This window comes from Macrotis lagotis, chromosome X (assembly GCF_037893015.1).
Source record: "Macrotis lagotis isolate mMagLag1 chromosome X, bilby.v1.9.chrom.fasta, whole genome shotgun sequence".
In the NCBI taxonomy this organism is placed as follows: Eukaryota; Metazoa; Chordata; class Mammalia; order Peramelemorphia; family Peramelidae; genus Macrotis; species Macrotis lagotis.
Genome location: NC_133666.1, coordinates 384,613,354 through 384,626,407, shown reverse-complemented (window position 1 = coordinate 384,626,407; position 13,054 = coordinate 384,613,354). Strand labels below are relative to the sequence as shown.

The following is a 13,054-nucleotide window of genomic DNA, read 5'->3' as shown; positions in this document are numbered from 1 at the left end:
GAGGCCAGCATCTGCCCCCGCCCCCTCCCCCGCTCTCTTCTTCTCCCTGCACCCCCGCCCTCCCGGCCCCTCCATCCCTCGGTGCGCCCCGCTGCAGCTGCACTGAACTCTCCCTGTGGCGCTGCCGCCGCCGCCGCCGCCGCCGCCGCTACAAGTGAATGTGCATTAGCCGCCGGGACCTCCCCGCCGGCGGCGCGCGGAGCCGACTCAGCCCTGCCAGCCCCGACTTCGCTGCACAGGGGTGGAGGTGGTGGAGGCGGCGAGGAGGAGGAGGAGGAGTGGAGGGGGGAGGTGCCGGTGCTGGTGGTGGTGGAGGTGGAGGTGGTGGAAGAGGAGAAAGGGCGTGCGGCAGCCCGGGCTGCCTCGGTGGGCGCAGCGGAAGAGGGGGTTTCGAGGGGAGAACTCCGGAGCAGGCAGCCTTTTTAGGAAAGGAGGGAAAAAGAAAGCCCTCCCCTCCCGGCGTCACCCCCACCCCTTCACAGCACCAGCAGCACCACACACGGCGAGGTCTCCTCCCGGGGAGCACAGGGCGGCGTGAACTCGTTCTGCCTCCGTTTACCGAGCAGCTTTTTGGGAAAAGCTCGTTTTTTCTGTCCGGAGTTGAATCAGAAGGGGATTTGATTTGATTTTTTCCCCCTTCCCCCTTCCCCCCCCCTCCTCTCCTCTCTTTTGAATGGAGCCGTGAAGCAGGCACCGGAGCAGAGATCAATGCCTGCAGGCGCGCGCGTGTGCGTGTGTGAACTGCACGGGGAAAGCCACAGGACTTCTGCGGGAGACCGGACTGGGAATTGTCATTCATCCGCCACCGCCGCCGCCGTCGCTGCCTTGTTCTTTCTTTCTTTCCCCCCCCCCTCCTTTTGGCTCCCGGATTCTCCGATGGGGATCTCTAGGGTTTGACATTTCTTTGGAGATGTCCAAAACAGAAGTCCGGGGATTAATTTGGAAATCCTTCTAATTTTTTTTTCCAACTCCCGATTCAATTTGGAAGTTTCAAAGCAAATATAACTTGAAAGTACTGAAGATTTGTGGGATTTTTTCCCCCCATGAGTTTGTTCTGTTTTCACAAAAAAGGAAACTTGACAGAGGAGCATTCAGTACTTAGAATACAAGTAAGTTCTTTGCAGAGGAAAAATTACTTTATGTAACTTTTAATAGACCTTTGAGGTTTTACCTAAAAGTGCATTAGAGTATATTTGATTCCAAGTCTAGTAAATTCTTATAAGTTGTGTAATATGTAGCAGTATTGGTAGTTATGAACCACATTCACCCTAGAGTATCTAGAAGAAAATGCACCTGATTTTGATTCAGTATGAGCTTTTTTTTTTACCTTTCAGCATCACCGAGGAAATAGAATAAAGTAATCTAAATAATAACAATAGCGTGCCTCAGGAAATAAAAAAAGATACAAAAGGAATTTAAATCTTAAATACTGTGCATCTCATACCAAGGGGTAAAACCACCAGGAAGAACAAAATATTTCAAACAAGACTTCCCCAAAGTCAAGAAATGAAAAGCACATCCAATAAACTAACTGGATTATAATTCTCATTCTGTCTTTTGGGGGGCGTAAAGTGGGAGAGGGAATAAGAGGTGGGTGTGTTGTCACCATTTGTCTGCTCTCCTTGGTATTTACCGCTTCCTCCTTTTGGAATGATGGCTCACCCTGGAAGAAGAGGGTACGATAATCGGGAGATAGTGATGAAATATATTCATTATAAGCTATCACAGCGAGGGTACGAATGGGAGGCTGCAGATCTGAGGGCACCAACCTCTCCGAGTCTTCCTCCGGTTGTTGCTTCTGCCCCTGCTGTTGGGATCTTCTCCAACCAGCCAAGACATACACCTCTGCCTGCTGAACCCCAGGACTTGGCTACTTCTGCTGCTAGAAACTCACCTTTGCCTCCGCCTGCTGTTGCTGCTGCTACTGCTGCCGGACCTCCTGTCAGTCCAGTGCCACCTGTGGTCCATCTGACCCTTCGTCAAGCCGGAGATGATTTCTCTCGAAGGTACCGGAGAGACTTCGATGAAATGTCAGGTCAGCTGCACCTGACCCCCGTTACTGCCAGGGGACGCTTCGCCACAGTGGTGGAGGAGTTGTTCAGGGACGGGGTGAACTGGGGGCGGATCGTGGCCTTCTTTGAATTTGGTGGTGTTATGTGTGTGGAGAGTGTCAACCGGGAGATGTCGCCCCTGGTGGACAGCATTGCCCTATGGATGACTGAGTACCTGAACCGGCACCTGCACACTTGGATCCAGGATAACGGAGGATGGGTAGGTGCCTAGGCTGCATGTCTTGTTCACTGTGAGTGGGGGTCTGTATCACAGACTTGACCCTGGAGGCTGCTCCCTGAAGTGTATGGTCACCTCTCTGCCAAAGATGATGGCAGCTAAGTCCTTAAAGGCGGGATCAAAGGCTTCCTCTAGGTTTTCCTTTACTCTTCTTCCCTCTTGCCCTTTCACACCCACTGGATGATCCTTTTCCAACAACATGGTTTCAGAGTATTGTTGCAAGTGAAGTATTTGCCAACTTGTATCTTCTGATAAATTAGCCTTGATGAGGACAGTGAGGCTTGACTTATCATTTTGTGGGGTTTAAAATCCACTAGAATCAGGGAATGTTTTCTTCAATTTCTATTCCCTGTACTGATTTACTGATAAAGGTATGACCTAAGGAGAGAAAATGTGAGACGCCTTTTCCCTTGGGGTGGGGTGGGGGGGGGGATTCTCAAACTGCAGAGTGCATTTTAAAGCAGAAAATTCACATTCCAGAAGTTCCATTGGCTCAAACCTGACACAAACAGGACTGTGGGATGTGTATAATTTGTTTCATGATTGTGGGACCTGTCCATATCCAAGGAGACGGACATGTACAACAGTATACTTTGACTAGAACTTCAGGTTATTAATAACTCCTTTCTTGTGGTGAAATACTTTGCATTTTATTTGTATAACTGGTTAACCTAAAGCTTTTTTAAATTTTAGATTCTGTTCAGTGTATAGCATCTATACCTTTTGATGAAATATTCTACTGGACTTTTCAGTTGACCACTACTCTGTAAAAAAAGGAATGTTATCTCATAGTATGGACCCTCAGAGGCAGTGATTGACAGATGTAAAGAACCTGTATAAATGTTTCATCTATTTTTCCAAATTGGCATTCTAATCCAGAACTTGCTGACAATTGACTTGACCATATCATTGAAACTTGAATAAGATTCAGAATTAAATTTCAACCTGAAATCTCAGAGCATACCTGAAGTGCAGAACTTTTGTATCCAGATTTCAGTTGTGGTAGACAAATAAAGCTTCTTATTCTGAGATTTAAAGAATCCTCTTCCATGTTTTTGTGAATCTGAAAAGTCACCTTAGAAGATGTTTACCCACCCACCCACCCACCCACACACCCACACACACACACACACACACTCTCTCTCTCTCTCTCTCTCTCTCTCTTTCTTGTCCTTGGAAGAGCTACTAATGTTGCTTAATAAGACCTGATAACAGAAAAAGACCTATGGATGACTGAAAGTGAAATATTATGCACATATTCTCTGTACATAGATTTATATACATTAACATACAGTTTATGCAAAGCATTTAATGATAATCCTTTGTGTGAGAGAAGGACCATAAAATGAAAATGGGACAAATATCAGTATAGATCTTTAGATTTAAAAATGAAATTAATTAGATTTGCATCATTAATCCACATCATAAGACTAAATGGGGCAAATTTATTCTTCAGCTAACTCTCCTTTAATTGGGTCTTTGACTTTTTGGAAGAATCATCCAACATGGTTTGTGTGTATATGTGTATGTGCTTTTTAAAAAAGATATCAATTATGAAAACAATTACAGTTTCTCTGAAACACTTTAGTTAAAGATATTATATCAAGAAATTTAGGCTTATTTTTTTCACAGCCATGGCCAAAGAGTATATATATATGTGTGTTTGTGTGTGTGTGTGTGTGTGTGTGTGTGTGTGTGTGTGTGTTGCTAGGATCTGTGGTCTCCAAAAGGATTATTTTACATCTAAAGCCAAACTACTAATCATTAAGAATATACTGTCAAACCTCTGTCAGGTGGAAGAAAGCCCAGATGGCAATTGGCATCCATAAAATAACATTAATAAAAGTGATAAGAAAAGAAAGAAAATAAAAATATATTAGAGAGGTTGCTAAATTATTACAAATGTATATATAAATTATCTTTGCATTTTAGCTATAGCATATTCTGTTATTTCCCCTCTCTGTGACCTTGAGTAAATCTTCACCTTTCGAATCCTCAATTCCCTCTGCTGTAAAAGAGAACTTTGGCTCTCAAGTTCCTACCAGTTCTAAATCCTAAGCTAGTCAAATCATATGCTTGTGAATCTGTGTTTTTAATGAAGGCTCTTTTGGGGCTGGGGGTAGGCAGAAAGAACTATCAGGCTTTCAGATATTTTTATAGTACACAAATATTTATGATTGACAGTGATTAAATTTATTATGTCAAAATATACATACAATGAAAAGCCCCAAGACAGTGAAGGCAAGTTGTGACCAAACTGTTAGCTAAAATAAAACCACAAATGTCTTAAAGCAGAAATTTTGCTAGCTTTCAGAAGGAAAAATTGGTGACTTCATGGAAATCTAAAGGATTTGCTGAAAAAGTGTCACAATATATGGAAATGATAAGTGGGGGAGTTAGTAATAAAAACTATGACATGTGGAATCTTTGTTTAAAGAATGAAAAGTATTAAGCAAGAATGATCAATTACAAAGTGCAACCTTTCTCAACATTTCTAACCTCTCATAGAAAATCTTTACTTGGGGCTGCTAGGTGGTGTAGTGGATAAAGCACCGGCCTTAGAGTCAGGAGTACCTGGGTTCAAATGTGGCCTCAGACACTTAATAATTACTTAGCTGTGTGGCCTTGGGCAAGCCACTTAACCCCATCTGCCTTTCAAAAACCTAAAAGAAAAAAAATCTTTACTTCTGACCCAACAATCTAATCTTTCTCTGCCTTTCTCAAGATGTCATGTAACATCTTATTCAGATTTAAAAATAATACAACTCAGTTTATTATTTATTATTGTTTTGTATCATTTCAAGTTGTTCGCATTATCATTTTGTATTTTTAGTTTAGTACTCTAGTGGCACATAAAAAAAATCATATTTTGTCATTTGCTTATGTCACTTTGAGCAAGTCACTTAAACTCCCTAGGCCTTAATTTCTCCATCTGTAAATGAGGGACTTAGATTATATACTCTGAAGTCTTGGAGAGGACTTTAGATACATGGTAATATACTCCACTTTTCATGTCAGAGTAATATCAACCTCTTTAAAAGCAGATCATAAGATCTTTGCAATCTGCAATTTTCCTAGGATTTAATAATTCAGTTTCTAAACTGCTATATTCAAACCTATGGAGCTTTTTGCTTTACTTACAGTGTAACTTTTTGACACCAAACTTATTAAAGTAGTCTGAGTCTTGGGCACTAAACTAAAGGAGAAAAATTTCTTTGGGAAGGCATGGATTTGGCACAGAATGTCACATCTCTGCTAGATCATCACTGACATTTACAGAAAATCAGAGGTAAAGGCTGGGTTGAAGCCTGATATGTGGCTTATTCTTAAATTTGAATAAGGTGTTGTGTTACATCCTGAGAAAGGCAGAGCAAGGTTAGCATTTAAATTGAATTAGCAGTTAAGTGAGAAAGTTTTCTAAAATGGTTTATTGGGTAGTTTTTTTATGAAGGGGTTATGTTACTGGGAGAAAAGGGGGAGGGAATGAGATGTTAGGTGAGGTTGCACCTTGCAATTGACCATTTCTGCTCTCCTGACAACTATCCCAAAAGGTCTGGTGCCTAGATAAATTCCTGAATGCCCACTGGGGTAGTCTAATGCTGGGAAGAAGTAAATTAAAAGCAGTGAGAAAAAAAGAGACCATTCTTAAGGTGGTTAGGTCTATCTAACCATCTTAGTTTCCCAGGGCACCAAAGCAATTTGCTTGGGCATCAGTGGTCCATTTCAGGTAAGCTAACATTTCTGTTTAAGTGTTAAAATTTCAAAGGAGTTGCCCTAGTGATGGTCAGATGGTTTAACTCTTTTAATGACCCTCTTAACCATTATTTTATCATCCTGCCAGAGTCTGATTTTTTAATTGGCTACTGGAGCTCTAGGCCTCTATTTAGTGACAAAGGAACTCTTACAAATGAAGTGTTATGCTCTGAGCAGTTGATGGACAGTGCAAACTGTTACACCTCAGATACTGGGAAGTGAGATGATGTTCAGCTGTGTCTTACGAGAGTATTAATGAAAGGATGGAGAGCATTCTATAAGGTTCTCATTGTTTCCATTCCATTTGTTTGCTGAGGTGGCTTTTTTCTCTTTCGGAACCTCAAATTGTCCTTGAAGACAGCTTTAGCTAGACTGTGCTTTTGAGAGTGGGAATTTAGTTATTTGTAGCCCTTTTTTGGAACCAGTCAGATTGGTCAGCAAGCATTCAGTTAAGCTGAATGCAGTTCACAGCCACTGAGGCATCTGATTAACTGGATAGTCAGAGCATTCTGAAGCTAGTGTGCCAGATGATATGTGAAGGAACATCAATTTTCCAGCAGTTAAACATCAGCTGCTTAGAACCAATTTTGGCATCAAAATGTTAAGATTAAAAATAGCCCTAAAATATCTAGCTTTAAATAAAATAATGATGAACTTTCCTTGGGAAAGTACATTCTTAAAGCCAGTTAGGAATCACATGATACTCTTTAATAATTCATTGTGTAGATAAAAAATATTGCCGTTCCTACAATTTTTTTGATTAATGTACGAGAAAAACCTTTTTAGATCTAGATAGTTACAAAACTTTATTGACTCCATTGTTTCCATTGTGAGTAAATCTAATTATCCTTTAGGTTTTGAGCCTGTTTTGTTTATTGTTGAGTTGTATCACTGAAAACATGTTTTTACTCAACCACCAGGTTTCTATTGTGCTTTCTAGTGAGAACCTGTTGTACTTTTTAGTAATTTTGGACTGAACTAACACATTTGACACTGCTTAAATGTAACTTGACTATACAGCCCCCTCAGGTAATAAAAAGCCGCAGTTAAAAAACACCCCAAATTTCCTACATTGTTTCAGTTAACTTCTTTTTTTCTTTATCATTTATTTATTTTCCAGTTATTTGCAGATAGTTTTTAACATTCATACTTTTCAAGCTTTGAGTTCCACATTTTTCTACCCCCACCCTTCCCTTCTCCATGGCAGCAAACATCTAGTATAGGTGGTATGTGTACAATTGTGCCTAACTTATTTCCATGTTTGTCATATTGTGAAAGAAGCAATAGAACTGGGGGGGGGGGCTCATGAGAAAGAAAAACATAAGAGAAGTTTTAAAAAGTGAATATAGTATATTTTTCTTTGCATTCAGAATCCATAGTTTTCTCTTGGATGTGGATGGCATTTTCCTTAACAGGTCTCTCAGTATTGTCCTTGGTCATTAAACTGCTGAGAGGAGTTGTGTCCTCCACCATTAATCAACTCACAATGTTGCTATTAATGTTCTGGTTGTGCTCATTTCACTCAGTATCAGTTCATGCAAGTCTTTCCATGCATTTCTGAAGTCGGGCTGCTCATGATTTCTTGCAAAACTATAGTACTCCATAATATTTATATACCACACTTTGTCCAGTCATTCCTCAATTGATGGGATCCCCTCAATTTCCAGTTTTTTGCCACTATAAAAAGAATCACTATAGATATTTTTGTGTATGTACATCCTTTCCCCATTTTTAGGATCTCTTTGGGATACTGACCAAGAAATGGTATTGCTGGTTCAAAGGGCCCTTTGGATATAGTTCCAAATTGCTCTCCACATAGATTGGATCAGTTCACAACAACAACAGTACGTTCATGTCCCAGTTTTCCCATATCCTCTCCAATATTGATCATTTTCCTTTTTTTGTCATTTTAACCAATCTGATAGGTATGAGGTGATACCTCAGGGTTGTTTTGATTTGCATTTTGCTAATCAGTAATAATATGGAGCATTTTTTCATGTGACTATAGATAGTTTTAATTTGTTCATCTGAAAACTGTCTATTCATGCCTTTTGACCATTTTTCAATTGGAGAAAGAAAAACTTGTATTATAAATTTGAATCAATTCTCTATTTTAGAAATGAAACCTTTATGAGAAATACTAACTGAAAATTGTTTCTTATCTTTCTGCATTCCTTCTAATCTTGGTTGCATTGGCTTTGTTTGTGTGAAGACATTTTAATTTAATGTAATTAAAATTATCCATTTTGTAATTTATTATGTTCCCTATCTCTTCTTTGGTCAAAAACTTCTCCCCATTCCTTAGATAGACTATTCCTTGTTCTACTAATTGGCTTATGATATCACTCTTTATGTCTAAATCCTGTACCCATTATCATGTTATAGACTGAGATGTTGGTCTGTGTCTAGTTTTTGTCATACTATTTTCCAATTTCCCCAGCAGTTTTTGTCAAATAATGAATTCTTATCCTAGAAGCTAGAACTCTTTGGTTTATCAAACAGGAAATTATCATAGTCATTAACTCCTGTTTCATTTTTACCTAATCTATTCCACTGATTCACTTCTCTATTTCTTAGCCATGCCAGATAGTTTTGATGACTGCTGGTTTATAATATAGTTTTAGATCTGGTATGGCTAGGCTATTTTCCTTTACATTTATTTTTTCCATTAATTTCCTTGATATTCTTGACCTGTTTCTGCAGATGAATTTTGTTACTATTTTTTCTCATGCTATAAAATAATTTTTTGGTAATTTGATTGGCATGGCACTGAATTAGTAATTTAATTTAAGTAGAATTGTCATTTTTATTATATTAACTCTGCCTAACCATGAGTAACTGACATTTTTCAACTGTTCAGGTCTGGTTTTATTTGTGTGAAAAGTGTTTTGAGTTATGTTCATATAATTTCTGGGAGGTAGATTCCCAAGTATTTTATGTTGTTTACAATTTCTTTAAATGGAATTTCTCTTTCTATCTCTTGGTTTCGAGCTTTGTTGGTAATTCAGTTACCTCTTCAATGGAAAGCCCATTCACCAAGCAGTGGGGGGGTGAGTGCTACATATATCATTGGTGGTTTCTCCCTACTTCTGCTACCCTAACCTCAATTCTAAGGCAATTAATAATATTGTAGCAACAGTGCAGCAACAGAAATTTATCAGAAGTGCATTTGTTTTAAAAAACAACACTGTCAATTATACACAACTAAAGTCTTTTTTTTCTACTAGAGATATTTCATATTTGAAGTTTAAAGGTTTTATAAACCTTTTGAAGATAACTTACTTTATTCATTTGTAGTTGGGACCTCCCAATTTCTTAATCTTGTAGGAGACATTTTATCGACTTAAGATTTCTTAGTTTATTGACTGACTACTCTTGTGCTACTATTTTATTATATTGACTGAGGTGAAACTGTGTTTTCATTTAATAAAGCTGATGATGAGCATCATCAATGCTAATAACTAGCATTTCCAATTTACTTTAAGGTTTGCAAAGTGCTATACAAATATGATCACATTTTTTCCCTATATAAAACCCTGAGTTGTCAGAATTATTACTCCTAATTTATAGATAGAAAAACTGAGATAGACTTGACCAGAGTTTATAAGTGCCTGACCTAGGATTTGAATTCAGGTCTTTCTAATTCCAGGTTTAGTGTTCCATCCAATGCAACATCTGCTGAAGACTCCAAGTAAGGAGAGACCAGAATTTGATCTTGCTTCCTATCCTTTCAAATTTGGCAACATGAGTGGTTTCTTAATGTCTTTTAACCTCAGTTTCCTCCTGTTAAATCAGAATTATAATTCCTTTGGTGTCCACATACAGGGCTATTTTAATGTTTAAATATAAGAATATTATAAAAAGTTTTTGAGAAATGCCATGTAAATGTCCAATTTACTCTTGAGAGGCAACATGGCCATAAGACAAGAGATTCTGGATTCAAATCCATCTTGTGCAATTTACCATTTCTATAGTAGTAGGAAAATCATCTTACTTCTCCAACTCTTAGTTTCTTCATTGTAAACTAAAAGGACTGGACACCAAAGTCTCTTATAATTTAATTTAGTTAAATTGATCTTACAGGGAAAAAGTGAATACCCTTATTTGAGAATTGGCATTATACCACCTGTTCTATTTTTATATGACCCATAAAAGGAATGAAAGTTGATATTGCAAAACGAATGTTCTGTTCTTCAGGAAAATAATATTATTTAGTTGTACTAGACCTTTGCAAATACTACATGGATGCTCTGTCTCTGTTTTCGTTTATCATTGTAAGAGACTTTGAGTTTCACGAATGATCTAGTTTTATTTGTCAGTTTAAAGAATGAGAAGTTTATGAATTTTGTAAGCATACCCAAGTCACTAGGGGCATATGTTGAATAAATAAAAATCACTTACTATAATCCAAAAGAACTCAGTAATACTTGTTCTATTTACCTGCAGGAGTGATGTGAGAAAAGCTTCTTGAAGACCTTAACATGCTATTAAAACATATCTTGTGTGTTTGTTTGTATGTTTGTCTGTGTGTGTGTGTGTGTGTGTGTGTCTGAGTTTATCAATAGAAGTACTTTTATAACTGTGCCTACATATGCAGGGCAAGTACAGAATTGAGATAATTTTCTACATCAGTGGTGTAGGATCCCTGGACACATATTGATTCAGAAAAATACATATTAACATTATCTGTATTCTATTGTATTTTTTCTTCTGTTAAATATTTCCCAATTACATTTTAATCAAGTTCTGACTGCACTGGGGGAGCATTACAATGCCTCCTCTACCATGTGTTTTAATCTGTTCTACTTAATTCAAACCCCTCACTCAAAGAAAGAATTTATTGTCTTTTATGTCAATGCTTTAGGCAATTTTTTAAATACCCAAAACAACCATAGAATTTTCTTTAAATTCTCCACTTGCATGTTGAGACATAATCAACTCTAATATTTCAATGACTTATAAATTTAGAGTTGGAGGGGAAAGCAGAAGACTATTATCTCTAACCCCTTCATTTTATAGATGAGGAAACTGAACCACTGCAATTAAGTGACTTGCCCTTGGTCAGGGAGCTAATAAATGTCTAAGGGTAGGATTGAAACTTAGGTCCAGTGCCCTCTGGTATTGAGGGCATTGAATTGAATTGGGGAATCTCAATGAGTTGGATGAATCCTCTAATGATTCAGATTGTGACTCATCCAGTGCCACATTTGTTAGTGGCAACCCCCAAAAGTAGCCCCAGGGATGTACTCTTTGCTGGAGAGGCAGGAATCTTCTTTCAGTTAATCAAAAAAATCTTTAACAAATAATTTTAATGTAGGACTTCATCATGCTCACAGCACTGGCATCCACTCACCACCCACTCTCTTTATTGAAGGAGATGAAATTTAATTTTGGGGGTAGCTTGGTGGTATAGTTGCTAGAGTGCCAGTCCTGGTGGCATGAGGATTTTAGTTCAAGGGCCTCAGACACTTACTAGCTATGTGACCCCAGACAAGTTACTTAACCCTGTATGCCTCAGTTCCTAATCTGTAAAATGAGCTGGAGAAGAAAATGGCAAACTACTTCCAGTATCTTTGTCAAGAAAACCCCAATGGGGTCATAAAGAGTTGGTTATGCCTGAAATAACTGAGCAACAACAGCAACAATTTACTTTTCATGATAAACTATATTAATTTTCCAAGAAACTTGTGATTTCATTAGTATGGATACTCCTTCCACAAATCCACATCATAATCCATCCCTTTCTTAATAGTGTTACTCAGTTATTAATGGTACTCTAGGATCTATCTCCTAGTAACCTGCCTTTTGGTGATGAATCCCTCATCACTTAGCTAGACTGCTCCCCCCACCCCACCCCGTGACAGTCATTGTCCAGTTCAGACCTTATGATCCTTTCAGTTCTGTACTGCCTGCTAGAACTTGCTCTTTGCTGGTGTGATGTTTAAGGGTCACCTCCCCACCAAAACAAAGCTCTTGGAGGAAGTCTTTTATGGACACTGCTGAGTTTCATTTGTGGAATAAATCATTTGGATTGTGGTTTCAGCTGAACATTCTTTTTGGTTTCCAACCCAGACTGAAAACAATAATAACAACAAACCCTTACTGTGGGGCATCCCTAAAGGCGACCTATGCTGAAATTTGGTCCTTGGCAGTATCAGTTTTTATGTAACATGTTTTGCCTCTAAGTGTTTCAAGAGTTCTCTGCTGCTTTGTCTCACCAATGGTTCTTTAGAATCTTTCATTTTGTACAATACTATTCTCTCAGCTGTTTTAAAGGACTGTTCTCTCTCTCTCTCTCTCTCTCTCTCTCTCTCTCTCTCTCTCTCTCTCTCTCTCTGTTGCTGCCTTCCTACTCTTTGTCATCTGCAGACCAAGTAGAATTTGAAGGTTTTGGAGAACATATACCAGTTACTTCCTTCCCAACTATTCTCTTTTCTTTTTTCTTCCCCCAGTACTTACTTTCTCTTTTGTATCTAGGCTTGTTACCACTAATCTAACACAAAACACCTTAATTTTAGGTAGTATAATGTTAGTTCTGGACTATTCTAAATAGATTTTTTCAAGGGTATCTCTGCTTCTACATCCTATCTCAGTTTTGCCTCTTCCACTTGAAGATACTTTACTCTTTCTTCTGTCATGCACAGATTATAAGAGTATCTTAATACAAGTCTGCTCCACTCCAGAACTCTGCTTATAGTATCAAGCTGGTGATCATTGGGCTTAAAAATATTGAAACTTGCAACAAAATAAAATTTTTATTTAATTTTTGGAATGGATCACCCTCATAAATTGCCATGATGATGAAAATGATTTCTATAGCATGTTGTAGTATTTTGATAATCTTTTCCTCATAAAACTGTCCTTACAGTTTAAAATTATTTCTGTAGCTGGTAAGACAGTTTTCTCCTTAAGGATTTTGTAGATGAGAAAAAAGAATTTGGGTTTTTACTGTCACTAATTGTGTGGAATTTTGTGTAAACTTAAGGTTATGTTTTTTTTTTTTAAATTTACT

General features: G+C 38.2%; 1 protein-coding gene across 3 annotated transcripts in view; it reads left to right on the top strand.

The window, feature by feature from the left end:
• The first annotated feature begins 311 nt into the window (after positions 1 to 311).
• BCL2 (BCL2 apoptosis regulator) overlaps positions 312 to 13,054 on the top strand; it is a 227,298-nt gene continuing 214,555 nt past the window's right edge. Inside the window, exons 1-2 of one of the 3 annotated variants that reach the window (XM_074203977.1) lie at positions 312 to 1,109; positions 1,335 to 2,271. In XM_074203977.1, coding sequence (XP_074060078.1) covers positions 1,651 to 2,271 — 621 coding nt within the window. In that variant the 5' untranslated portion in view covers positions 312 to 1,109; positions 1,335 to 1,650. Of the gene's footprint in view, positions 2,272 to 13,054 lie in introns of all 3 variants that reach the window. The other 2 variants (XM_074203976.1, XM_074203978.1) reach the window with 2 other exon arrangements.